The following is a 27,338-nucleotide window of genomic DNA, read 5'->3' on the forward strand; positions in this document are numbered from 1 at the left end:
AGGCAATAAAAATCTTTATATGTCTAAATGATTGAAGCATGCCATACCTTACTAAGCTATTAGCACTGTCAGGATCTTGTGCCAAAACTGTACCAACGACGGTCCCGATCTTGGCATTTTCATAGACTTCCATGACGTAGGAAGGCATGGAAAAGAGTGGTGGTTCATCTACATCCCCAACAATGATCTTCAGCATGGTAGCATCTTTAAAAGGACCCAGGTGAGAAAAGCGAAAATCAAGATGTGTATTTGCTCCTTCTATGTTGAGGGTATATGACTTCTTTTTCTCATAGTTCAGTGGCTGTGGGGAAAAAATAAGATTTCCAGTATTATGACTTTCATTACTTTTCAAATACACATTATATTTTTTCCTTTTTAGAATAAAAGAATTGAGATAGAGATAAGTCACACTAGCTTTGTTCTAAAACAGATTATGAAGATTATTTTAATAATAACATCTAAGGCATAAAGGAACCTCAGCATTTTGTATTTAGTGCAATAATACGTATTTGGTATTATGGACCTATCAATAGGAAGAATACAAACTCAGATTCAGGAGTGTGTGAGGACTGCTAGGTAATGTTTTCAAGAGGAAGTACTTCTTCAGATAAGAACTAAACATTTGGAAAGTGTTTAGCATGATGGATATAAAAGGCTGTGTGAACCCAAGATGAACAGATGTAGTTTTAAAAGTTAAAAGTTCCTATGGTGAGGTGAGTGAAGGTGATTCAGAGACCAGTGTTCCATTTTAAACTGGGTGAAGTGTCCACTGATGCTGCTCTTCCTGTTAAAGATCTGTGAGAAGCAGCAGAATAGAGAATTTTCATTTCTATTTATGCCACTGATTTTGTACAAGCCTGCTTCAATCTCAAAGTTTCTTTTTCTGGCAGGAACAGAATGGTCATTCCCTGTGGAGAAATTCAGGCATTGTCCTTTACATTAAGGGTCAATATCATAGTCAATTTAGGTTGCTATAACAGAATACCATACACTGGGTGGCTTAAGCAACATTTATTTCTCACACTTCTGAAGACTGGGAAGCCTAACATTAACGTTTCTTTCAGAGCTGGTATCTGGCGGGCATCCTCTTTCTGGTTTGCAGACAGCCTCTTACTCGCTGTATCCTCACACAACAGAGAAACCATCTCTCCCTTGTCTCTTCTTACAAAGACACAAATCCCATTCATGAAGGGTTCACTCTAATTACCTAATTATGTCCCAGAGATCTCACCTCCAAATACCATCATATCACACTGGGGATTAGATTTCAACGTGTGAATTTTGAAGGAAGAAACATCCCTTCAGTTCATAGCAACCAAGCAAAAGCTAACTAGAAAGAGGATCCTTATCAGGATCCCGTAAACAGAATGCTCAGTACTATAATACTTATAATAAGTTCCCCAATGTTTCCGAATGGCCTTGGAAAATTGGCCTTCTCAGGGGTTGGAGATTACACAAGAGGCAAAATATCATTTCATTTCCAAACCATATATTAAGAACCTAGAAAACTAGGATCACAGGGAGATTGATGAGGATAAGCCACTACAGTATTCTACCAGTTTCCAAAATATATGTATCTTTATATCTTAAAAATTCAATTTCTCAGAAGTTGATCATATATACAATACACATGCATTGATATATGACACAAACATTATGATTTTCAGGTTATATATTTCTCAAGGAGTATTTGCTTCTGAAGTTTACAACCTATCAAATGGAAGCCATTTTTTCCCTAAGGTATCCACACTAGAAATAAATTGACAAAATAACTAATACCTATCTTGTCTGAGGAACTACATACTCTTCTTTTCTGTTTGTTTGTTTGTTTGTTTGAGCCAGTCTTACACTGTCACCCAGGCTGGAGTGCAGGGGCGAGATCTAGGCTCACTGCAAGCTCCACCTCCTGGGTTCACGTCGTTCTCCTGCCTCAGCCTCTGGAGTAGCTGGGACTACAGGCACCTGCCACCACGCTTGGCTAATTTTTTGTATTTTTAGCAGAGACGGGGTTTCACCGTGTTAGCCAGGCTGGTCTCGATCTCCTGACCTCGTGATCCGCCCACCTCGACCTCCCAAAGTGCTGGAATTACAGGCGTGAGCCACTGTGCCTGGCCAAGGAGTTGCATACTCTTAATTGGATCCACACATCAAACTTTTCCTTTCCTTGACTCCTTCCTTCTTTACATTAATAAGTGAGAATTTGTCTATGACAAATTTATCAATAAGCCCCATCAAAATTTAAATAACTCGTCCTATAAATGGTACATACTTGCTGCCTATCAGCAACTGGGTGGACAAAAATGGTCCCTCTTGGCTTATAGGAGCTGGGCAGTCAGAATTGTGCATCCTGCTCATGGAAATATGAATACCTGGCGGGTTTACTGTTAGTTTTAGATTAATGTTTACAGTTTTTGGAGTTAACCTGCTGCACATGGTAGGCTTTATGATGTCTAAGGTTCTTCTCATTGAATATGGGTATTTAAGACTTTCAAACTAAAAATCAGAGTTACATACTTTTCTAGGAATGCTTAGCATTGCTTTCTCACAGTAACACTGGATTTTAAAACAATCACCTCCACTTATTTATTATTGTAGACTTTTACATCTTTCGGACTTTTCAATGAAATTTGTGGAGGGATTTGGGCCACCTCCAGTCGTATCTGATATTATTATCAAGCTGTGTAACCAAGATGACACACATCTCTTATTCCATTTCTTAGCAGATCCCCTGGCAAGTTAGGTGTCGTTTGCCTCAATACTAACCTACCTACTGCTACGGTGCAGGCTGTTTCTGTGGACATGTGGTTTCATGTTGATGATCATCTAATATATATTTTACTACTCCAGGGCGGGGGTAATCATTTTGAGGGACTTGTTTGCCAGAACTGACAGATGGATGGATGGAAACCATGCGGAGCCATGCAGAAATGAGTAGATTATTTTAGGTTGGGACAGGAATTTAGAAGCAAGTGAATTAATGCAACTGGAAATATTTTAACAACCTCATTTGTGAAGAAAAGCTGGTGAGGTTGTATTGCTGGTACCGGGAAACTGGGAGAAAATTATACTCATGTATTTATGCCTGGATATTTTAGAGTTATACATGCAATATCAATTATTTTATTATTTGGTTTTATCCAGCAAAAATGGTATTTATAGTATTAGTATTATAATTATTATTTTTCTATTACTGCAACTCTGGGAAAACTACTCAAGTACCCATCTTCCACACCTTTTAAATCGTTGTGTAAACTATTAAAGTTGTCTTCTGTGCTTTGCAAGTTAAAAAAAAAAAAAATCCCAGGCGAGGCACAGGGCCTCATGCCTGTAATCCCAGCACTTTGGGAGGCCGAGGTGGGCGGATCACGAGGTCAAGAGATCGAGACCATCCTGGCTAACACGGTGAAACCCCATCTCTACTAAAAATACAAAAATTAGCCGGCTGTGGTGGTGCACACTTGTAGTACCAACTACTCAGGAGGCTGAGGCAGGAGAATCACATGAACCCAGGAGTCAGAGGCTGAGGTGAGCCGAGATCACGCCTCTGCACTCCAGCCTGGGTGACAGAGCTAGACAAAAAAACGAAACAAAACAAAACAATCATTGATGCTCATACTTAATGAGTGCTATTTTCAGTGTTGCTAAATTCAATCATTTAAACTACTGGATGCCCAATTAAATTTAAATTTAGGATAAACTGTAGGGTTTTTAGTATATTGTCAATTATCACAAGAAACACAGTTGTAGAAAAATTTATTGGTTATTTATTTAAAATTAGAATTTAAGTAGATGTCCTGTATTTTATTTGACAATGCTCATTAGGATTCATTGATATTCCAACATTCACCATGGTGATGATGGTGGCTGGTATCAAACTCACTTGGTAGGGAAGAGAGAAACTACCAGCAAGTATAACTTGGGTATGTATTCGCAACTCCTGTCCTTTAAATTGTCTAAAAGTTAGCTTTTACTCATATGAAATTGTTGATATCAAAAATGTATGGTGACATATACAAAAGATAATTTCATATGGTTCAGTCTAGCATAATTATTTGTCTACCCCTGAACTATCTGAGCATTCCTGGAATCATCCCCCTTGCAATGTGTTTTGTTTTACTGGAATGGCTTAGAATTGTCCTGTGGGTGCTGATAAATGAAGCTGCTTAATGTTGCTTAATATTATATTGGCTTATTATTTTCTGTTAATCCTACTATATTAGTTTCGTAGGGGTGACATAACAAATTGCCACAAACAAGTTGGGTTATGACAACAGACATTCCCTTGAAGTTCTGAAGTCACTAAGTCAGAAATATGGAAGAACCACACTCTCTCATGGAGCTCTAGAGAATCGATTCCTCACTTTTTTCAGTTTTTGTGGCTGCCCTAGCATGCCCCAGAAGAAAGATACCCCTACATGATTGGACACTCAATTTATATTGTAATTCAACCACTTGCAGGATGAAACTCCAGGTTTGGTGTCCAGAAATCATAACTTTGCAGTTATAGGTGATAAAGATTTCTTTCTGAGGAAACATAAAAGACTTCGGGTACTTTACGCACAACATAGGGGCAGGGGCAAGCAGAGCTACAGACTCAGAGAGCAAAGTATTGAGCCGTGCAAGAATTAACTTGAAATGGATTAAAGACAACGTAAAACCTAAAATGATCAATCTACTAGAAGAAGACATTGAGGGGTAACCTTCATGACATTGTTCTAGGCTGAGATTACTTGTCTATAAGTCAAAAAAATAGGCAAAGTAAGCAAAAATAGACAAGTGAGAATGCGTCAAACTAAAGAGTTTCTTCATAGCAAAGAAACCAAGTAACAGAGTGAAGAGTAATACACGATTTGAAGAAAATATTTGAAAATTGTACATCGGATAAGGGCCAATATCCAAAATAACGATTGAATTCAAACTACTCAATAAAAAAAAAAAATACAAATCACTCTATTCTAAAAATGGGCAAAGCACTTAATAGATATTTCTCAAAAGATGACATACAACTGGGCCACGTATATATGAAAAATTCCTCAACATCTTTAAACATCAGAGAAGTACAAATTAAAACCACAGTGAAATATCATCTCATGCCTTTTACAGTGGCTATCATCAAAAACATGAACGATAACAAGTATTGGCAAGGATGTGGAGAAAAGGAAACACAGTATTTGTGGTGTTGTAAATTAGTACCGCCATTTTGGAAAAAAAGTTGAAGGTTCCTCAAAAAACTGAAAGTAGAATTCCCATAGGATCCAGCAATCCCCCCACTGGGTATATAGCCAAAGAAATTGACATCAGTATCCCAAAGACATGGCTATACCTTTACATTAATTGCAGCATTACTCACATTAGAGAAGATATGGAAAAAAAAACCAAAGTATTCATCAACGGATAAAAGGATTTTTAAAAATTGTGGTGTAGATACACAGTGGAATGCTATTTAGTCTGTTATTTAAAAAAAAAAACTCTGTCATTTTTAATAACATGTGTGAATATTTATTGAAATAAGCCAGACATAGACAGACAAATACCATATGATCTTAGTTACATATGGAATCTAAAAGTCAAACTCATTTAAGTAGAAAGTAGAATGGTGGTTACCAGAGGCTGGGAATAGAGAGGTGAGTAGGAAAAGGGGAGACATTGGTTAATGGGTACAATGTTACAGTTAGGTAGGAGGAATCCGTTCTGGTGTTCCATATACAGCACATTGATTATAGGTAACAATAATGCATTGTACCTTTCAAAACTTCTAAAAGAATTTTAAATGTTCTCATCACAAGTAAATGATAAATATTTGAAGTAAAAGATAGGTACCAATTACATTGTACATAATAAATATAATTAATATTTGCCAATTAAATATTAAATAAAACTTATGAAAAAAAGAAACCTAATGGAATTTTCCATGCTGGGTTTTAAACATATTTGGAACTTGTTACTTTTTTATTTCTTCCATTTTCCCTTGTTGGAATGTCAGTGTCTATCACAGTTATGTTATGCCTCTCCTACCATTGTATTTTAGATGAGGATAATTTGTTTTCTAATTTCACAGGTCCACAGATGAAGATTTTTGTCCCAGGATTCAAACTATCTAGAGTTTCACCCACACCTGATTAAGATAATGAGATTTAGACTGAGATGATGACTTTAGAAATGTTGGCCTGATGATAAGTAGATAAGGTTTTGGACTTAGAATTGATTTTGTTATAGATTGATATTTTAGGGATGTTGGTAAATACTACTGTACACATGGGAAGGACATGGCTTTTGTGGAGACTGGCTATAGTGGCCTAATGGCAACCCTGCAACAAATACGAATATGGAAAATCATGCAATTAACTTACATAGTAAACTATAACAAGAGGCGATAATCGTCAATTATATACGTAGGTGTTAAATTTAGATTATAACAGTGGCCAAGGGAGATTTGGCAGAGAAACTGTGATGAGGTCATATGACCACAGAGGCAGAGAGAGAAGTCATGTGGCCATGAGCTGAGGAGCAACTGGAGACTTAAGAAGCTGGAAGAGGCGAGGAATGGACAGGTCCTTAAAGTTTACCAAAGAAAGAGGAAGTGCAGTCCAACTGACTCCTGATTCCAGACTTCTGGCCTCCAGGCCTGTGAGACAGCACACTGGTTTCTCGAGTTGCTTAGTTTATGGTCATTTGTAAGAACATTCCTAGGAAAGGAATGTAAATTTGTCTGCTTTATATAGAAACATAGTTGAAATTTTCTTTTCTGTGTGTTGAAAGCTTTAAATAGCATTGCAGTTATGTGCCCTTTCAGGTTTGATAGAATTCCTTAGTGAATTATTGAGTCTGATATATTTAGGGAAAATTCACAAGCTTCTCATTTTCTTATTCAGAAATCAGTTTATGTGTGTTTTCTGTTTCTTTGAAGTTGCTTTTAGCAATCTTCCCTCAAAATCCTTCAGATTAAATTTATTTGTGTAGAATTAAGAAAATAGTGTTATAATGTTTTCAAGCTGCTTATTTTCTATGTCTTTTCATGTATCTTAATAAGATTAAGATTAGTTTATGTTTATTTTTTAAACTTTCCTTCCAGAAAATCAGGTTTGAATCTATATTTTTGTTTACTAGTCTTTATTCATTTTCTTCTTTTATTCTCCATTATTAGTTACATATTTAATTCATCTAATATTATTCTTTTTTAGTCTATGTCTTTGATATGTTTGGAATTACAAGTATACTTTCAGAAGCACTTAATTTGTATCCCATAATTTCCATATATGTTCTTTCTTATTATAGTTATTTTTACCTAGAAATTCTGCCATTTGTTGTGCTTTTTTTTTCTGTGATTTGAGAATTCCTGAAGTAGAAGGTTTTCGTTGTTTCAGTTAATACATTTTCAGATTAAGGTCATTTTTTGTTTTCTGATGTTTTTCACTAATTTTTAATTGTATTTGGTCTATGACTTTAGTTGTCTTTAGCATTATATCTGTACTATTTTACTTTGAGTCCTTTAATGAGATAGCCTTGAAGACTAATATGTAGTCAGTTTTACTAAATATTCTATAGGCACTTGAATTAAATGATACAGCATCAGAATGCAGAGAATGATTTATTAAATATATCAACCTCCTTATTAATTACATAATTCAATTATTCACATTTTCAAATACTTTATCTATCATGGACTGAAATTTGTGAGCTATAACCCTTTACCATTCTGTTTATAGACATAGCTCTTTGTATATATTGTGATTTCTTCTTTGTGAATGTTGGTGAGTAACGTGCAACAGAGAGATTCATACTCACAGTGAATGGCTCACTTTAGGATTGTAAAGTGCTTTTCTGTTCCTTCTTTTTATTATTTCAGTTTGGATCCCATCATTGTGGGCACTGAAATCATATATCTTAGTTTCCTTTTTATGTATGTGGATTTTTATTATAATCTTATTTTTTTGTTTGTTTTAGATACATCTGGTTTCCTTGTGTGAAGTTCTATTTTTGTTTATATATTTTTCTAGTGACTATCTCCATTCTTATAAATTTAGCTAATACTGTGTTATCATCATACAAAAAATAGCAGTTAAAATAAAATAGACTGTTTCCATCTCCTCCCATTTCTCTTAAATATTTGTAATTTTTAATTTTTGTTTACTTTTGTGCTCTTGGTAATGCTTACAGATCTCATATTTGACTTTTAGCTCGGACTTATACTTTTTCATTCTTAGTTATTACTAATAATTTTTTTTTAGCTTATAATTTTATTTTCTTAGGAAAAGAGATATTGTTTGTACACTTTTCAAGGCCTATGTTTACATTCTGATCAATTACCCTGATCCTGATGTTAATCACAGTCAGGGTTTCTGCCTGTCATTACCGATTAGTACTCACAAGTATTTCTTGGAAAGATACATTACTTCCCAAGAAAATATCCTTCATTCCACTCCCCCCCAAGAAATATAATTATTGTTTCTAAATACAGAATTTTATATTGATACCAATTAAAGGTGCTAACTAATATTTAGGTTGATTATTCCATCTGGTCAGAATATTTTTTTAGTTTCATTTTATTTTTAATGACACAATAATTATACATATTTATGAGGTACAGGATACGAATATAAACTATGGACATATATATACAATGTGTAATAATCAAACTAAAGTAATTAGCATATTGCAATGTTCAAGGTTTTTTGGCTATAATCTCCATACTTGAAAGACAATGTGGGTGGATATAAAACCTTTGGCTGAATTTATTTTCTTGAGTATCCAAAGTCCACAGATGTTTAAAAATAATTTCCCATGCAAATATTTCACTGACTGCTTCCCATCTTTGAAAAGTTGGTTCTTTTTAATCTCTAAATTCATAACAATTTAAGCAAACCTATATTATTAACAGTTAGTATGGGCTGACATCTTGTATTATAACAATATATCATGTCTACTCAGTTTTCCCTAAGAGAAAGAATATTATCTAGTTCATTTCATAGTTCATGTATCTAAAATAATTCCTAGTGCATGGAATTTGATTAATAGCTCTTTCTCCATCTCAAATACAGCTGTTTTCAGAGTACAAAAAGGTACTATTACATGGTTTAGATTTGATAGATAAAAATTTTAATATTATTTTTGAAATATAATAACACTGCCCTATGCCCTAAACAATTAACATATGTTAATTTATTTAATCTTCACAACACCTCTGTGAGGTGTAATTATTCCCATATACAAACGAGGAAACTAAGGCATAGGAAAGTTAAGAAACTCCTTATGGACAATAGTCTGTAAGTGATATATCTGGGATTTAAACTCAGGCAGAAAAAGTGTATAAGTTGTTCCTTAACCACTGTGCTATCCTGGTGGAAATCTAAACAGCAAATAAGTAGTGTAATACAATGTTTCATTTTGATTATAAAGATAAACAAAATGTTTAGTGGAATATAATATCCTCACCATTAAAAGATACCTTCATCATCATCTTTTCAAAGTATTTAAGTTAAAAATGAACTGAGAAGTTTACTAAATCTAACTCCTAGAACTCTGAGTACCTTTGTAATTTCTTTAATTCACAGATGGCATAAGCTAAGAAACTAAAATGCTGTTGATAAAATTGTTTATCTTCTCAGCCCTTGCTAGAAGTGTTTATTCTGGCATAATTTTTACTTCCCCAGGCAATTGGACTTCTCTTACTTTTCTTTAGCTACTGCTCAATATCCTAATTTAACAGCTCACTATCAATGAGTTGACACTGATTTCCATTTTAAATTTTAGTTTCTTAATTTCATCCTGTAACTCCTACTAATTACTTTTACATATCATTGCTCTTTCTAACTTATAAAGTAGTACTTTCTCCTCTAACATTAATCCATTTCATATTACTGTAGTTAGTTATCGTTTTCCCATCACTCATTTTCCAGCCAGATTTACATATTCAGGACTTCTTAATGGTTTCTCATTAATCACTTCTATTATTCCTTAAATCACCCTATTATATTCTTCTCTGGAACTATATAATGATTATAAATACAAGGATATTGAAATACTGTTTAGCCAAGTTGCCGTATGAGTCAATTATTCTTCGAGTTCAGAGAGGTTCTAAAATTCTATTCTCCTAAGCAATGAGAGAAGAGACTATTTATGACCTCTTCTTTTGATTTCTATACTTCCTATACTGCACCAGCATCCAGATTTTAGTTACAAGAGCGGGTAGATAGGGTCAATATCAACATTTTCATACATAAAATTGTCATTTTAATCATTAAATAAAATGGCCTAGACCGGGAATAGTGACTGACATTATTATTATCTTTTTGTTTTCAGGAAAAGTATTTAACTTATATTATGGTATTTTGTTAAAACACAGGAAAAATTGTATGAATTTAAGAACTGTTTCTCCCGCTAGGCTTTTGTATTATGATATGCTTTGTGGCCCTTGTCAGAGGTTTGGCCTGGATGATGGACAGTCTGTGGAAACCAGAGTATATGCATAACCTTTCTCATCATATATTTCTCTATACAGAAGAAAGTAATTCTTATTCATTGTGTGTAATTCTAAGGACATTGATACAAACAAATATTACATGTTTGCTTTCTGTCATTTGAACACTGGAAAAATAAATGCAAAGTTCTTTCATTTCAAATAGCTTAAGTATACATTATATTATATTGAAAGTATGCTTATTATTATTTATATATAATTATACATAAGCTCATATGTGTGTATATGTATATCTATGTGTTTTTGTGCATATGTGTGCATGTATATGTGTATATATCAGTATATATCACATAAATAAAATAATTAAATATATCCACACATATACAAACTTACCAACAGCCCATGCATCTATATAGCTTAATTTATCAAGATGTTTCATCAGATCATTAGTTTCCAAATACTGCACTGAACTGTATTTTAGGAATCAATTAACTTTCAATGTAGTTTCAAATGATTTATTACTCTAGGCCTATCATTATGCCTATAGATGAACAGCATGAAAAACAATTTGCCCAATAGCATTTCTGTGTCAAAGTTATCCGAAATATAGTAATAGATTTTACTGAATTGAAACTTGGATTCCTCTCTCTGTTGGCTGTGGCTGAAAAGAATAACTTTTCAGACTTTAGAACCTTATAAAAATATAAAGCAGAAACTTAGTTGAGTTTTTTTTTTGATAATGAAATCCCTAAGCAATGTTCATATTTTGTAAGCAGTTCATTAGAATTAGACATCTATTGTTTCTTATTTACAATGTGTGATCATGTGTTTGCCCGTGTGTGATTATTCACAATGGGTTGGGATGACTCATTTATTACTCTTTGTGTTCAAAGTCTAAAAATGTTAAAATCTGTTAGTAAACAACATTCGATCCTTATTCTGTTACTAAATGCAAGTCAAAGGAATGACAATGTAATCCTCAATAAACACAATCCACTAAAAGACCAGAAATATAGTATGTAGAATAAATCTAGTATGGCTGTAGCTGAACGTATTTCATGTTTTTATCTTATAATTTACTTAAACTTTTAAAAACAAACTTATAACTTTTAGTGTTTACTCTTAACACCCATCTCAAATCATGTGTTAAATACAAAGGGTTTAATAATCTTTTACTCATGGTGGGGTATGGAAATCTTAAAAATACATAGTACTTGGTTATGAACGTGCTTTATGTCTCCTACAGGCAGGGACAGATTTGTAGCACACATAGATACACACTCAGGAAAATTATCAGTACATTCAGAGTAAATTAATTTTTGAAAAGTCTTATCCTATCAGAAGCAACAACTTTAAGAAGAAAATAAAACTGATAGGTTTTCTACATTGAGAAATTATAGAAATGCATATTTTGATAAGTGAAACCGAAAAGATAATAAAAAATGTGTTTATGACTGAAATATACCTGAAAATGTTGTACTACAAATACGATATTTAATGTAAACTTAAAAAAATTCTTCTCTTGAAGAAGCAGGAAGGGGAAGTTGATTGTCAAGAAACATGAAGACAGTATGTATGTTGTGTTGTAATATACACACGGTATTTCATTCTTAGTTTGCTTCTAGTTAAATCAAATAACATGAAAAAAAGACAGCAGCAAAATCATCACATGGATTTGTCTGGAAGTATAATTAAAAACTGGTGCAAAATAGGAAGAAAAGAAGACAAAGAAAAAGAAGCTATTGAGGTAGTATTAGATAGTAGTCATTATTGAGGTAGTAGTAATTATTAGCCAGACATAGCTTAGAGCACAATTTTCATCTCATTTCATGTTTTCCATAATCACCCTGGAAAATGCTTAAATAAGAAAACTGAAGCTTCAAAGGTTGAGACAATGTCATATATCTCCTAAATGACAAGACCCAGATTTAGATTTCATTTTACAGTAAGGTTATATCTTCAAACACCCTTTGTTGACTTGAAAGACGAGTTTAAAATTTTTTGGCTTAACTTAATTTGCATTGTATTTACAGTTGAATTAGTTAGAAGGAAATGACAAAACAACAGTATTTGCTGAAAATCAGAAAGCCAAATAGAACCAGAAACCTGGTTAAGAAATAAGAAAACAATATTTGGATCCACTTCTGTAAAGTGTGCAAATAGGAGCCATATAAGAAGAGACTTTGAGAAAGGCTGCTAAGGAGAAGCACATCCCTAGCTACAAGAGGTTTATGTCAGAGGAAAGAGAGTACATCCAATTGCATTCATCCTTATCTTTTTCCCCTTTTCCACCCAGCCAGGCTTCATTAAACAATGAATGAAAGTTATCAAAGTGTATTTACAATGTACCACACCATGCACCAGTGAATTCAACTTGGCAATTTTCTGATTCCTTTGAATGATATGGACAGGAACGTGCAGACAGTCCTGCTGGCGGATTTATAGAGCAGTGCTGATTTCGATCTGTGAGGAGATTAGCTGTTCTGCCTAGCTGGCTAAAGTGAACTGCCTTAGAGATTAAATAAGGAACAGCTTTTTAAGAACTGTTTTATCTTTTTTTTCTGCCATCTGAATGAGTATCTCTTGAAGGTTAAAATCCACTGAGGTATATAGGTTTTTCAAATTGCAATTATTTATGCCCTAAAATATACAGCAATGAAATAACTCTGAGACTGATAATCCTAATCAGAAGGATCAAAAAATTACATGAATGCAACATGCACGTACCTCAGAGGAAATCTAGACTACATTAAAAAATATGTTCAAGGGAGGCCAGGTGCAGTGGCTCACACCTGTAATCCCAGCAGTTTGGGAGGCGGAAGCTGGCAGATCATTTGGGCTCAGGAGTGAGAGACCTGCCTGGGCAACATGGTGAGGCACCATTTCTACTAAAAATACAAAAAAAAAAAAAAAAAAAACCAAAAGAAAAAGGAAAAGAAAAAAGAAAAAATAGCCAGGTGTGGTGGTGCTCACCTGTGGTCCCAGCTACCAGGGAGACTGAAGTGGAAAAACCACTTTGGCATTAGGGATGGAGGCGGTGGCAGTGAGTTGAGATCACACTGCACTGCACTCCAGCCTGGGTGACAGAGCAAGACTCTATCTCCAAACAAAGAAACAAAAAATTACATTCAAGGAAAAAAGTGAAAGACAATTTGAACTTATTAAATGTCAAGAATATTTTTAGTACATCATCACTTACCATTTTCAGAATTGAAACAATTCTGATCTCAAAAATAGGCATTGTGTATGTACCAAATAGAACGAACTATTAATATTAAATTAATTAAATATATGCACACACATTAACATAAATATTTTACCTTTGTTTTTCAGACCTCTAGTTAATTGTAGCCACATAAGGTGGTAAGATATGCGCATTGTCCTTAATTCTACAACTGATAGTTATACTTCAGATTATGTGTGTAATCAAACCATGCACTGTTACTTTCACTTTTTGCAAATATGAAGTTGTTTTCTATTTTATAAAGACAATAGGACTTAATACACAGGAACGCCACCACTGCACCTACACACATCCTCGCTACATCATTGCAAACTTACCCGCAGTCATTTGCTTCTACCTCTTGTCCTATGGTAACCTCAGAGAAGGAGGCATACTATCCTAGGTTGTTTCTTTGCACTTGTGATTTGGATTCTATTGAGGCTCATCTCTATCCACAATGAATCTTTTAAAATTACTTACCCTCTCTTCAGTATCCCTAGACTACATCAGTATCCTTGTTGTCTTGTCTGTATTGAGCTTTTTATCCCTGTGCATAGAAACACTCTCGTCTCCCAACTTAAAATTAAAACATTTATTTCATTATGTTCTTGTTTATTTGTTTTATAATCTTTCTCCAACACAAAGGTATGAACCTTCTCCAAGAAGACAGTGTTTTTCTATTTTTTTCCTCCCATATTTTTGCTTCCCATTCTCTCTCCACCACATCACAATTAGTTTCTCTCTCCATTGTATCAAAGAATAATCATGTATCTTCCATCTGAATATATAACATGAGTAAGTGTTCAGACTCTGAAGACAGATATTCCAGTTGAGTTTTCTGTCGACTTTCTACTTGGGCACTATTTTTATCACTTTGTGATTCAGTTTCTTTAGCTATAAAGAGGGGATGATAACACTCTCTTTCTCAAAATGTTACAGTAAGAATTAAAAGGACAATTATGGGTATATTAACTCAATGAAGACATTTCAATGTGCTTAAAATCTGTCTTGACACAGAGGAAATACTCTAACAAATATTAGTTGCTGCTACTATTTTTTTCTTCTTAAAGGCATTTTATTTTATTTTTTTATTTCCAACTTTTATTTTAAGTTCGGTGGCACATGTGCAGGATATACAGGTTTGTTACATAGGTAAACATGTGCCATGGTGGTCTGCTGCACAGATCAACCCATCACCTATGTATTAATCCCAGCATCCCTTATCTATACTTGCTGACCTTCTCCCTTCTCCCACCCCCGACTCCTATAGGCCCCAGTGTGTGTTGTTCCCCTCACGCGTCCATGTATTGTCATCATTTAGCTCCCACTTATAAGTCAGAGCATGTCGTATTTGGTTTTCTGTTCCCGCATTAGTTTGCCTAACTAATGGCCTTCAGCTCTCTCTACGTCCCCACAAAGGACACTAATCTAGTTCCTTTTCATTGTTGCATAGTATTGCATGGTATGTATGTGCCATATTATCTTCACCTAGTCTATCATTGATGGACATTTAGGTTGATTCCATGTCTTTACTATTGTGAATAGTCCTGCAACAAACATAGATGTGTATGTGTCTTTATAATAGAATGAATTATATTCCTTTGGGTATATACCCAGTAATGGGATTGCTGGATCAAAAGGTATTGCTGCCTCTAGGTCTTTGAGGAATTGCCACACTGTCTTCCGGAATGGTTGAACTAATTTACACTTCTACCAACAGTGTAAAAGCGTTCCTTTTTCTACACAACCTCATCATCATCTGTTGTTTTTTGACTTTTTAATAAAAGCCATTCTGACTACTGTAAGATGGTATCACATTGTGGTTTAGATTTGCATTTCTCTAATGATCAGTGATATTGAGCTTTTTTTCATGTTTGCTGGCTGCATAACTGTCATCTTTTGGGAAGTGTCTGTCTGTTCATGTCCTTTGCCCACTTTTTAATAAAGCTGTTTTATTTCTTGAAAATATATTTAAGATACTTATAGATGCTGGATATCAGAGCTTTGTCAGATGCATAGATTACACAAATCTTCTCCCATTCTGTAGGTTGTCTGTTTAACCTGTTGATAGTTTCAGAAGCTATTTAGTTTAATTATTAGGTTGGTTCAAAAGTAATTGTGATTTTGCTACTAAAAGCAATGTGAAAACCTGCAATTACTTTTGCACCAACCTAACAGACCTTCTTTGTCAGTGTTTGCTTTTGCTGCAGTTGCTTTAGGCCTCTTTGTCATGATATCTTTGCCTGTGCCTATGTCCTGAAAGGTATTGCCTAGGTTTTTCTTCTAGAATTTTTATAGTTTTGGGTTTTACATTTAAGTCTTTAATGCATATTGAATTGATTTTTGTATGTAGTATAAGGAAGGAGGTCAGTTTCAATTTTCTGCATATGGCTAGCCAGTTGTCCCAGCACAATTTATTAAATAGGGTATCCTTTCTCCATTGCTTGTTTTTGTCAGGTTTGTCAAAGATCAGATGGTGGTAGGTATGCAGTGTTTATGTCTGGATTTTGTATTGTTCTCCATTGGTCTGTGTGTCTTTTTTTTTTTTGTACCAGTACCATGTTGTTTTGGTTACTGTAGCACTGTAGTATAGTTTGAAGTCAGATAACATAATGCCTCCAGCTTTCTTTTTGCTTAGGATTGCCTTGGCTTCTCAGGCTTTTTGGTTTCATATAAATTTTAAATTATTTTTTTCTAATTCTGTGAAGAATGTTAATGATAGTTTCATGGAAATAGCACTGAATCTATAGATTGCTTTGGGCAGTATGGCCATTTTCATGGTATTGATTCTTCTTATCCATGAGCATGGAATGTTTTTCATTTGTTTTTGTCATTTCTGATTTCTTTGAGCAGTGGTTTGTAGTTCTTCTTGAATAGGTCCTTTGCTTCCCTTGTTAGCCATATTGCTAGGTATTTTACTCTTTTTGTGGTGATTGTGAATGAGAGTTCATTCATGGTTTGTTTCAGAGTTGCCTATTGTTGGTGTATAGGAATGCTAGTGATTTTGCATGTTGATGTTGTATCCTGAGACTTTGCTGAAGTTGCTTATCAGCTTAAGTAGCTTTTGGGCTGAGATGAGGAAGTTTCCTACATATAGGGTTATGTCATCTGCAAAAAAATAAAATTTGATTTCCTCTCTTCCTTTCTGAATACATTTATTTTTTTTTTCTCTTGCTTGATTGCCCTGGCCAGAAGCTTTATAAGTGAAGGAGAAATAAAATCCTTTCCAGACAAATAAATGCTGAGTGAATTCATTACCACCATATCTGCCTTACAAGAGCTTCTGAAGGAAATATTAAATATGGAAAGGAAAAATTGTTATCAGCCTAAAAAACACACTGAAATACACAGACCAGTGACACTATGAAGCAAACATATAAACAACTGTGCAAAATAACCAGCTAGCATCATGATAACTGGATCAAATACACTCATAACAATACTAACCTTAAATGTAAATAGGCTAAATGCCCCCATAAAAAGACACAGAGTGGCAAGCTGGACAAAGAGCCAAGACCCATTGGTATGCTGTTTTCAAAAGACCCATCTCATGTGCAAAGACACTCATAGGCTCATAAAGGGATGAAGACAAATTTACCAAGCAAATGGAAAACAGGAAAAAGCAGGGTTTGCAATCCTAGTTTCTGACAGAACAGACTTTAAACCAAAAAAATCGAAAAAGACAAAAAGAAGAGCATTACATAATGGTAAAGGGTTCAATTCAACAAGAAGTAACTACACTAAATATATATGGACTCAATACAGGAGCACCCAGATTCATACAGCAAGCTCTTAGAGACCTTCAAAGAGACATAGACTCCCACACAATAATAGTGGGAGACTTAAAACCTCACTGACAATGTGAGACAGATCATCAAGACAGAAAAGTAATAAAGATATTTAGGACCTGAACTCAGTTCTGGCTCCAGAAGATACCTATTTAGTAGATTCTGACAGTTATCTGCAGAACTCTCCACTCCAAAACAACAGAATATACGTTCTCCTCGTTGCCACGTGATGCTTACCCTAAAGTTGATCAAATACAACCTGCTAATGATAATCACCCAGTCAATCGTACTTCCTTTAGCCAAATCCAATTAATTTTTATAATCCAAAATTGTTTTAAATTTTGAGAACAGTTTACTTTTCTGATGACTAGCTACCTCCCGAACAGCATCCCTTGGGAATATTCAATGCCAACATTCTCTCCTATTATTTGAAGATTTCCTCCAAGATTATATTTCCTTCCTTTTCATGCTTGTTTCTTAAAATAAGTGTTCCCTAGTTGTCAGGATTAATATTTTAGAAAAAATTAATCCCGTTTACCTGAATTATTTTAAGTAAAGAAGCTACCCATAAAATGAAAAGCAGGCAATCCTCTTCTCACCTTTGTATCCACATCATCATCCATTAATTACTCTAATATTTATTGAACGCCAACTCTGTGTCAGAAAAAAATGCTAGATGTTGGGAATGCAGTGATAAGTTAACACACAGCCTTGGCATCATGTTGCTTAATTAAGCAATCAGAAATCTTGACATCAAATTAGATCTAGTCACTTCTTTCTTATATCTCTTCAATGGCTTTCCATTTAGCAAAATTAAACAAGGCCTTGTGTGGTCTTGTACCCACTGACTGCATTCCTCATTCCCTCTACTCTGGATTCAGTCACATTATTTTGATCCCTTAAATGTGCCATGTTTCACTCACCTCAGGCACTTGGTACATTTTCTGTCTTCCTGAAATAGTCATCCTTACAGTCTATACCTAACTTACCCCCAGGCTTCTTTCAATTCTCTCTTTAACTATTATAGAATACCAGAAAGAATTAAATATTCTAGATTTTTCCCCTTTAGCACTATATAACTCTTCTTCATAGAAAACATATTATTGATCTAGGAGTGTATGTGATATTTGATTAATGTCTGTCCACGTCCACAGATTAGAAGCTGTGTGCATGTAGGGGCTGAGTCTGCCTTTGCTCCACACTTACCCTTTTTATTCTTTGCTTAGCTCATGTGGAACATAGCAACTGACACATTGAAGGAACTCAAAATAAATACATTTGTTAAGTAAAGATATGCAAATTGTCTCTTTTCATTATCACCTTGACCTATGTTTGACAATCTGAGAAAAAAAAATTTACAATGAGAAAGTATTTTAGGTGAAGACATTGATATTTTATATATATCAGTGGTGACTGTTGTTCTCTAAGTGTTTAAAATCAAGTTATTCTTAGAACTTCCCCAAGGTAGTATTCAACAGACAAGTTAATATTCAATTTTAAATCAATATAAAATTATACTTACTAGAATAATTAATGAGATATCATACAATCCAAATAGAAAAGTATATGTATACAAGTGGCTAATTAGACAGATGGATAAATAGATAGATAGATAGATGACAGACTCACATCAACATCTACAGTATGTACATTAGAATAAAGTATCTCAGCCTGTTTTCTAAATAGTTCTACTCTAGAATCACCTGGAGTACATTTTAAGATGGCAAATATCTCAGCCTCCTTGGCCATCCTCTCTGGCTATAAAATAATCACCATAGTCTTATTATGATGATGCTTTGATTCTTTGCACTTCATTGAAATTACTTTTATTTAATTCTTGACTATTATCATTGGGACATTTCAGGAAGATTAGAGTAGAGACAAAACAAACAAAGATGGAGAGAAACATTGTTAGTGTAGTCTACATCAGATCTTCCCACCTTAGCAAAATATATTTTCTGAAGGAAAGATCTAAACAGTTGACAAACAATAATTAAAATGTAATTATATGACAAAGTGACACTATTTTATCATTTTAATGGCCTGACAGCATGAATTATTCATACCTCTGCCAAATTTCCATTCAGGAAAAGATGAGTGAGTTGCCTGAATCACAAAAAGTATGTTCTTTTTACCTTCTTTAAAGAAAGGATTCCTTCTCTGGTCTCTTTGTCAGTGGAGATTGAGAATATCCCCATGCCATCACCATTTATGATGGAGTAGGTCATGTCAGCATTTGAGCCAGTATCGGCGTCATTTGCCTTGATTTTCCCAACAGCTGAACCAACTTGAGCTGACTCAGGAACATATAGCTGATAATGTTCTGGAAGACATTTCATATTAAATGTATTTAAATACAATGTTCATGAAATAATCTTACAAGAAAAAGACAAATATTTAGAGCACTAATTCAAATGACCGTTATATTAGGTAATGCATCAAATGGACTTTTTTAGATTTTAAAAGTAGACTATTTAGTAATTAAATACTAGATTTATATAAACTTTAAAAGGTATGTAAAACACTTTGCATGAAAAGATTTATATATTTGAATATGAAACATTTTATTAGCTCTAAACCCTTAAATTACAAACATTAGAGGAGAGTCAAGTTTTCCTTCTGATTCTGAACCAAAACTGAATTAGTCAAGTATTAGTGTAATCCCAATTTATTCTTCCCCGCATTGTAACATGTGACGTTCAAATACAAAAGTGTGGAAATAAAAAGTGTGGAAATGTAGAATTCAACAGAAAAACAAGATAAAATGCATAGCCTATTTGTGAATATAGATAATTATTTTTATCAAGTATAGTGAGATATAGAGTCATGTCAGAGAAAGTGAAAGTATTTATATATTTCTTTAGCATAAATTCCCTATCAGCTTCTAAAAAGGATTTGAGGTGGCTTCATAATAAAGTTTTAAATAATATAAAGTTATTACAATTTTTAAAAATCGATTACAGAGTTGAAGTATGAGAAAGTAAATGTCTATGTAAAAGTAAACAGCATTTGTGAATTAGCATTAATTTTGACACTTAATATTTTAGGTGAAGACACTGATATTTTATATATGCCAGTGGTGATTATTGTTCTCTAAGTGTTTAAAACCAATTTATTCTTAGAACTCTGCTGAGGATTCAACAGACAAGTTAATATTCAATTTTAAATCAATATAAATTATAATTACTAGAAGAAGAATTAATGTGATTTCATGCAATCCAAATAAAAAACTATATGTACACAAGTAGCTAGACAGATGGATAGATCGACAGATAGATAGATTAGATAGATAGCTAACAATTTTAAAGCACTGTTAATTTTATACTCTCATTGTCTAATAGGTACAAATATCATTTTTCCAAAGTTTGTCCTGATATTAAATGTCAAATGGAACCGTTTCTATAGTGCTTATATTAAGAAGCATAATGAACATGTTTTTAACAATTGTTTTATTCACAAGTTAAAAAAGCTTATTAGAGCAATTTATTATAGAAAATTCAAAACATTATAAACAACAGAAGCCCAGGAATCTTGAATTAAAATGTAATTTAACAAAATAATTTCCACAAGATTAAATTAATAGTGATTCAATGCTATACAAGGATATAGTTAGACTATATGGGTAAGTGAATGCACAATCTCTACAAAAATAATTTCAGTGAGACAATCATTTGTCATTAGTGGTATGATACTGAAAACAGAAGTCTAATCTAGTGAATGTTGAAAATATATTTTTGTTATTATTGTGATAAGAACACTTAATATGAGATCTATCCTATAAACAAATTTCTACACAACACAGCATTGCTATTCATAGACACAGTGTTTTCCAGCAGATCTCTAGGACTTACTCATTTTGCATTATGATAATTTAATATTTGTTGATTAGCAATTCCTCATTCACCTTCTCTAGTCCCTGGTAACAACCACTCCATTCTTTGATTGTATGAATTTTACTATTTTATATACCTCATCTAATTGAAATCATGCAGTACTATATTTGCCCTTCAGTGACTGGTTGATTTCATTCAGCCTACTGTCCTCAGTATTCATCCATGTTGTTGTATATTGCAAGATCTCTTTTTTTAAGGCTAAATACTATCCCATTGTATGATAAACCACATTTTTCTCTACATTCTCTGTCTATGGACATTTAGATTGTTTCCACATCTTAGCTATTGTGAATACTGCTGCAATACACATAGGAATGCTAACATTTATCTGTAATCCTGATTTCAATTTTTAAAATAAATACTCAGAAGTGTGGTCATTAGGTCATGCAGTAATTTTACTTTTAACTTATGAGGGATCTTTATACTATATTCTGTAGATGCTACGCAAGTTCACATTTCTACCAACAGTGTGCAAGGTTTCAAAGGTCTTCACATCCTCAACAATACTTTTCTGTCATTGGCTTTTTTTCATAAATATCCATCCTGACACGTATGAGGTGTTATCATACTGTAGTTTTGATTTGCATTTCCATGATGACTGGTGACATTGAGAATCTTTATACATACCTATTGTCCATTTGAATGTGTTCTTTAGAGAAACAGCTACTCAGGTCTTAGGCCCATTTTTTAATCAGGTTATTGATGTTTTTTTTCCTTCCTTCTTCTTCCCTTTCTCTCTCTCCTCCTCTCTTTCTCTCTCACCTCCATCTCTCCCTCCCCTTCTCCTTTATCCATTCCCCCTCTCCTTCTTCCTCCTCCTTCTCCTTTTCCTTCTTCTTCTCCTTCTTCTTCTCCTTCTTTCTTTTCATTATTGAGTTGTAGGAGTTTTATTTTGGAAATCAGCCTTTTAGCAGACATGGCTTGCAAATATTTTATCCCACTCCATAGGCTGCTTTTCACTCTGTAGATGGTTTCCTTTGCTGCGTTAAAAATTTATAACTTGATATAGTCCCATTTGTCTATTTTTGTTATTATTGCCTGGGATTTGCGGGTCATATCAGATTAAATATTATCAAGACTAATGTCATAAGGCTTTACCCCTATTTTTTTCTTTTAAGAGTTGTGCAGTTTCAGATTTTATGTTTAACTTGTTAATCCAGTTTGAATTGGTGTTTGCGTATGATGTACAAAAAGAAGCCATTTTCATTCTTCTGTATATAGATATTGAGTTTTCACTCCATTGTTTTTTTTTTTTGTTTGTTTCATTTTGTTTTTTGAGATGGGGTCTCGTACTGGCTGGAGTGCAATGGCACATCTCGGCTCACTGCAACCTCCGCCGCTGGGTTCACACGATTCTCCTGCTTCAACCTCCCGAGTAGCTGTGATTACAGGCGCACACCACCATACATGGCTAATTTTTTGTATTTTTAGTAGAGACAGGGTTTCACTATGTTGACCGGTCTGGTCTCGAACTCCTGACTTTGTGATCTGCCTGCCTCTGCCTTCCAAAGTGCTCAGATTACAGGCGTGAGCCACCTTGCCCGACCCGTTTTTAAAGAGACTATCCTTTTCCTATTGTGTATTCTTAGCAACCTTGTTGAAGATGATTTTACTACCTATGATTTACCACTAAGATGATTTATTTAGAGACTCTACTCTGTTCCACGGGTCTACATATCTGTCTGCATGCCATTACCATACTATTTTAATTACTGCAGCATTTTAAAATATTTTGAAATCAGCAAGTGTGATGCCTCCGGCTTTGTTCTTCTTTTTCAACATTGTTGTGGTTCTTCAGAGCCTTTTTCTTTCCACATATATTTTAGAATTGTTCTTTGCTATCTCTGTAAAAAATGTCATTTGGATTTTGATAGGGATTTTACTGTACTTGTAGAGTTAAAATATAGTGTAGACATTTTATGAGAGTGCCACAGATAACATTACACACAGAAAAACTTAATGCTTTTCCATTAAGATCAGGAACAAAGCAAGGATGCCCACTCTTACCACTTATTTTCAAAATAGTACTGAAAGACATAGCCAGAGCAATTAAGCATGTAAATAAAATAAAAGGGAACTAAATCAGAGTGAAATAAGTAAAACTGTCCTTGTTTGTAGATAATATAATATTACATATATAAAAAATACAGGGTCCACAAAAAACAAAAATTGTTATAACTAATAAAAAAAATCAGTAATGTTGCAGACATAAAATCAACATAAAAATTAGTTGCATTTACACATACTAATAAAAATTTTTTGAAAAAAATAGAAAAACAATCCCATTTATAATAGCATTGAAATGAATTCAACTGTGTAAATAAACTAAGGAAGTGAAAGTCTCATGCACTGAAAACTATAAAACATGGATGAAAAATGTAAAAAGACAAAAGGAAGTGAAGGACTTACACACTGTAAACTAGAAAATATGGATGAAAAATATAAAAAAACAAACAAATTGAAAGACATTCAGTGTTCATGGTTTAAAATATTTATTTGAACCGGGTGCAGTGGCTCGATACCAGTTCGAGACCAGCCTGACCAACATGGTAAAACCCCATCTCTACTAAAAATACAAAATTAGCTGGGTGTGGTGGTATGTGCCTGTAATTCCAGCTACTTGGGAGACTGAGGCAGGAGAATCGCTTGCAACTGGGAGGCAGAGGTTGCAGTGAGCCAAGATTGTGCCACTGCACTCCAGCCTGGGTGACAGAGTGAGACTCTGTCTCAAAAAAGAAAAAAATTGATAAACTTCTAAAGACAAAAATGTGTAATTTTAAATGTATATGTATAGATACTAAGGGTTGACACATGTGTTCACGTATGTGTTTGTGTTTACTCAATATTCAAGAAATATTTTTCTCAGCTCTCCTTCATAAGCATTGGAGAATACACCTGACATAAACTCACAGCAAAGTGAGGAAAACATTAGCTTTTAGTTTAATTAAACTAAATGTCCAAATAAAGTATGTTCAACCAACATATCTTGTCCTGTGTAAAGCACCCTCTTCTTTTAGACAAATGATCCCTTGACCTTAACCATATGGTTTTATCAAGATCTACCATTACTAAAAGATCTATCTTCCTTGATTCTGTGAATTGACATGGAAAAGCATGAGACTCAAGCGTTTATAGGATCCCTTCTTCCTTCTCACAGTTGATTGGTGAAGGGTAGGCAGCTGTTTCAAACATCTCCAAAAAGAGCATATGTCTCAAAAATGTTGAACTGGAACTAGAAAATAACTTTCATCTATCTTTGGTGGCACAGCTATGAAATACTAAGAAAAGGCTTTTGCCAATGGTCATGTTTCCAAAATTCATGTTGAAAGGTCAAATCTAAGGGCATAAAATCAGCATCAAAGAGAAGCCATGTGATTTGCACTGGCCTTGAAAATATCATGATGTTCCTGAAAAGTCACATCTGTTTTGTTCAACAAAATGTATAGAAATATTACAAAATATTAGTACAAATTCTCTAAAACATTTTGAGACAGAGACTAGGAGTCAATTTTTTTGGATGTTGTGGTCTTCAAGGTCCAACTAAATCAGAATTACCCAGAATTACATTAACCTTCAAAAACCTGTCAAGTAGTTAATACCGGGATGGTAACACTAGAAAACCAGAGATGTCTTAGTTAACAGAGATAAATAAATACATTATAGAATTACTATGATGATAGCATTATAAAGAAGGTTGTTTTTACAAAGCAGATTGCAAAAAAAAAAAAAAAAAACTGTTCAAATGGGTCACAAAAAACTCATGGCCCAGAAAACATTTAGGCTGAGTCTTAAAATATGAAACAGATTCCTGGTACAGGAAGATTATGTTTATGGGGGAAAAAACCCTGATAATTCTTGATACATTTTAAGAATTGCAAGAATAGTAACTTCCCCATTCACTATGTCCCATTAAACAAAATGAAGTACATTCAGATTAATATTTTGCACACTCTCCATTAAGTTGATAATTATAATTTGTTCATTATGAGTCAACTTTTAGTAGGCAGCCTTCAAGGTGGCCCTATTTTTTTATGCCTCCTGCTGTTCATGTCCTTGAGTAATCATTTCCTCTTGAATGTTGGCTAGATATAGTGGCTCACTTATGATGAAGTGAGTTCAGCAAAAGTAATCAGATATCTCTTACAAGACTAGGTTACAAAACGACTGTGGTTTCTATCACAGGAACACTTTCTCACTCCCTCTTGTATCACTGACAGTGTTGGCTATATATAGTGGCTCACTTATGATGGAATGAGTTCAGCAAAAGTAATAGGATGTCTCTTACAACACTAAATTACAAAAGGACTGTGGCTTCTATCACGGGAACACTTTCTCACTCCTTCTTGTATCACTCTCTGGGGCAAGCTATCTGTCACGTTTTCCTGAAGCCCATAGAGCAAGTGACTGATGCCTGCCAAAAGCCATGTGAGTAAGCTGGAAGCAGAAACCAGCTCCACTTCCACTGAGGTAAGCCTTTGGGCAAGACCTCAGCCCCTGCTGACTTCTACACTGGAATCTCATAAGCATGAACCAAAGGCACTCATCTAAACCATAGCTAGATTCCTGACCTAAAGAAATTGTGAAATAATAAATGTTAGTTGTTTTAATCTGCCAAATTGGAATGCTTTGCAACATAGGCATAGATAAACTATACACACCTTTGCAGTAGTTGCAGGTGATTTGCTAATTCAAATGGATTCTTTTTTTGTTCTTGTCATCCTGGGGCACTGTGAGTTATGTTGAGGAAAATTAAAAACCAAAATAAACAAACAAAACATGATTCTATTACACCTCTATTGCTGATTATTTCTCTTTCTATGACTTTATACTTTAATACATTTCTAACAGAAAAAAAATGAAAAATGTCATGAAACACACATGTGTGCTATTAAATCTTAATGTTCTGGTGTATTTATTTCAGGTCTCATTTTATAAGGTAACATTATTGAAGGCATAGGTGATGCTTCTAAGGCAGCCATTTGCTATAAACAAATTCTCAGCTCATCCTCCCGGAACCATGATCATCCCCTTACATATCTTAAAAGTGGCGGGCGCCTGTAGTCCCAGCTACTCGGGAGGCTGAGGCAGGAGAATGGCGTAAACCCGGGAGGCAGAGCTTGCAGTGAGCTGAGATCTGGCCACTGCACTCCAGCCTGGGCGACAGAGCGAGACTCTGTCCCCCCCCCCCCAAAAAAAAATTAATGTAATGTATTTCTACAAACATATATTCAAATAGTATAGTTATTTAGATTTTAAGTTAATATTCATCTTTTTTTGTATTTTTTATTCAAAATCATAATTTGAGTTGTAAATAAGATGTTGTATATAGTTCTAGTTCATTAATCAGAATGTAGTATTTGTTTTAATAATATGCTACCAGTTATCTAATCTTATGTTTTTCTAATTTAGAAACAGTCAAATGAATTTTACTTTACATATCTCCATGTGCACATGCAGGAGAATTTACTTAGGCTACAGCTATAAAAAAGGCCCTCTCTAGAATTTTAGAACACAGCCCTTACCTGGTTGTATCACTACTTTGCTAACATCTCAGTTTCATTACAGACTTATCTTTCACTTTTTTCTTAAAAGAGAGTATTGTCCGTAACTTGGTACCTCATTTCTATTCCTTATATACACACTCCAGAAAGGTACATTTGTTCCTGTGGTTTCAACATCAACATATAAACTTACGGCTTCCAAATGAATAGTCACATCTACCATATCCTGAGTTTCTGTTAAAATATTCAAATGATGGTCACCTCCAACTTTATGCTGGGCATCTACAGTCTTGTGTCTTTTTAAAAAGAAGTAAATTGAAACTATTTAGAATATTTAAAATGTAGGCCAATGAAAGAATAAATTGTTTAAAGTTTGCAACAAAAGAAGGACATAGGAAACTAAATGAACCAAATATGAAGGTTAAACTTCTTATAACACTCCCTTTTTGCTAATATAAACTATATTGAAAACAAAACAAATAAAAAACAAGAAACGAAAAAACTAAATGATAATTA

General features: G+C 34.0%; 1 protein-coding gene across 21 annotated transcripts in view; it reads right to left on the reverse strand.

Annotated features, from left to right (window-relative positions):
• The window catches only part of CDH18 (cadherin 18), a 1,124,701-nt gene that overhangs the window by 101,747 nt on the left and 995,616 nt on the right, over positions 1 to 27,338 (reverse strand). For all 21 annotated transcript variants that reach the window (XM_078004402.1, XM_015139758.3, XM_028849356.2 and 18 more), the window contains 2 exons: positions 19,564 to 19,751; positions 48 to 301 (listed from right to left, as the gene is read on the reverse strand). In XM_078004402.1, the coding sequence (XP_077860528.1) occupies positions 48 to 301; positions 19,564 to 19,751 (442 nt within the window). The remainder of the gene's footprint in view (positions 1 to 47; positions 302 to 19,563; positions 19,752 to 27,338) is intronic.

This window comes from Macaca mulatta, chromosome 6 (assembly GCF_049350105.2).
Source record: "Macaca mulatta isolate MMU2019108-1 chromosome 6, T2T-MMU8v2.0, whole genome shotgun sequence".
In the NCBI taxonomy this organism is placed as follows: Eukaryota; Metazoa; Chordata; class Mammalia; order Primates; family Cercopithecidae; genus Macaca; species Macaca mulatta.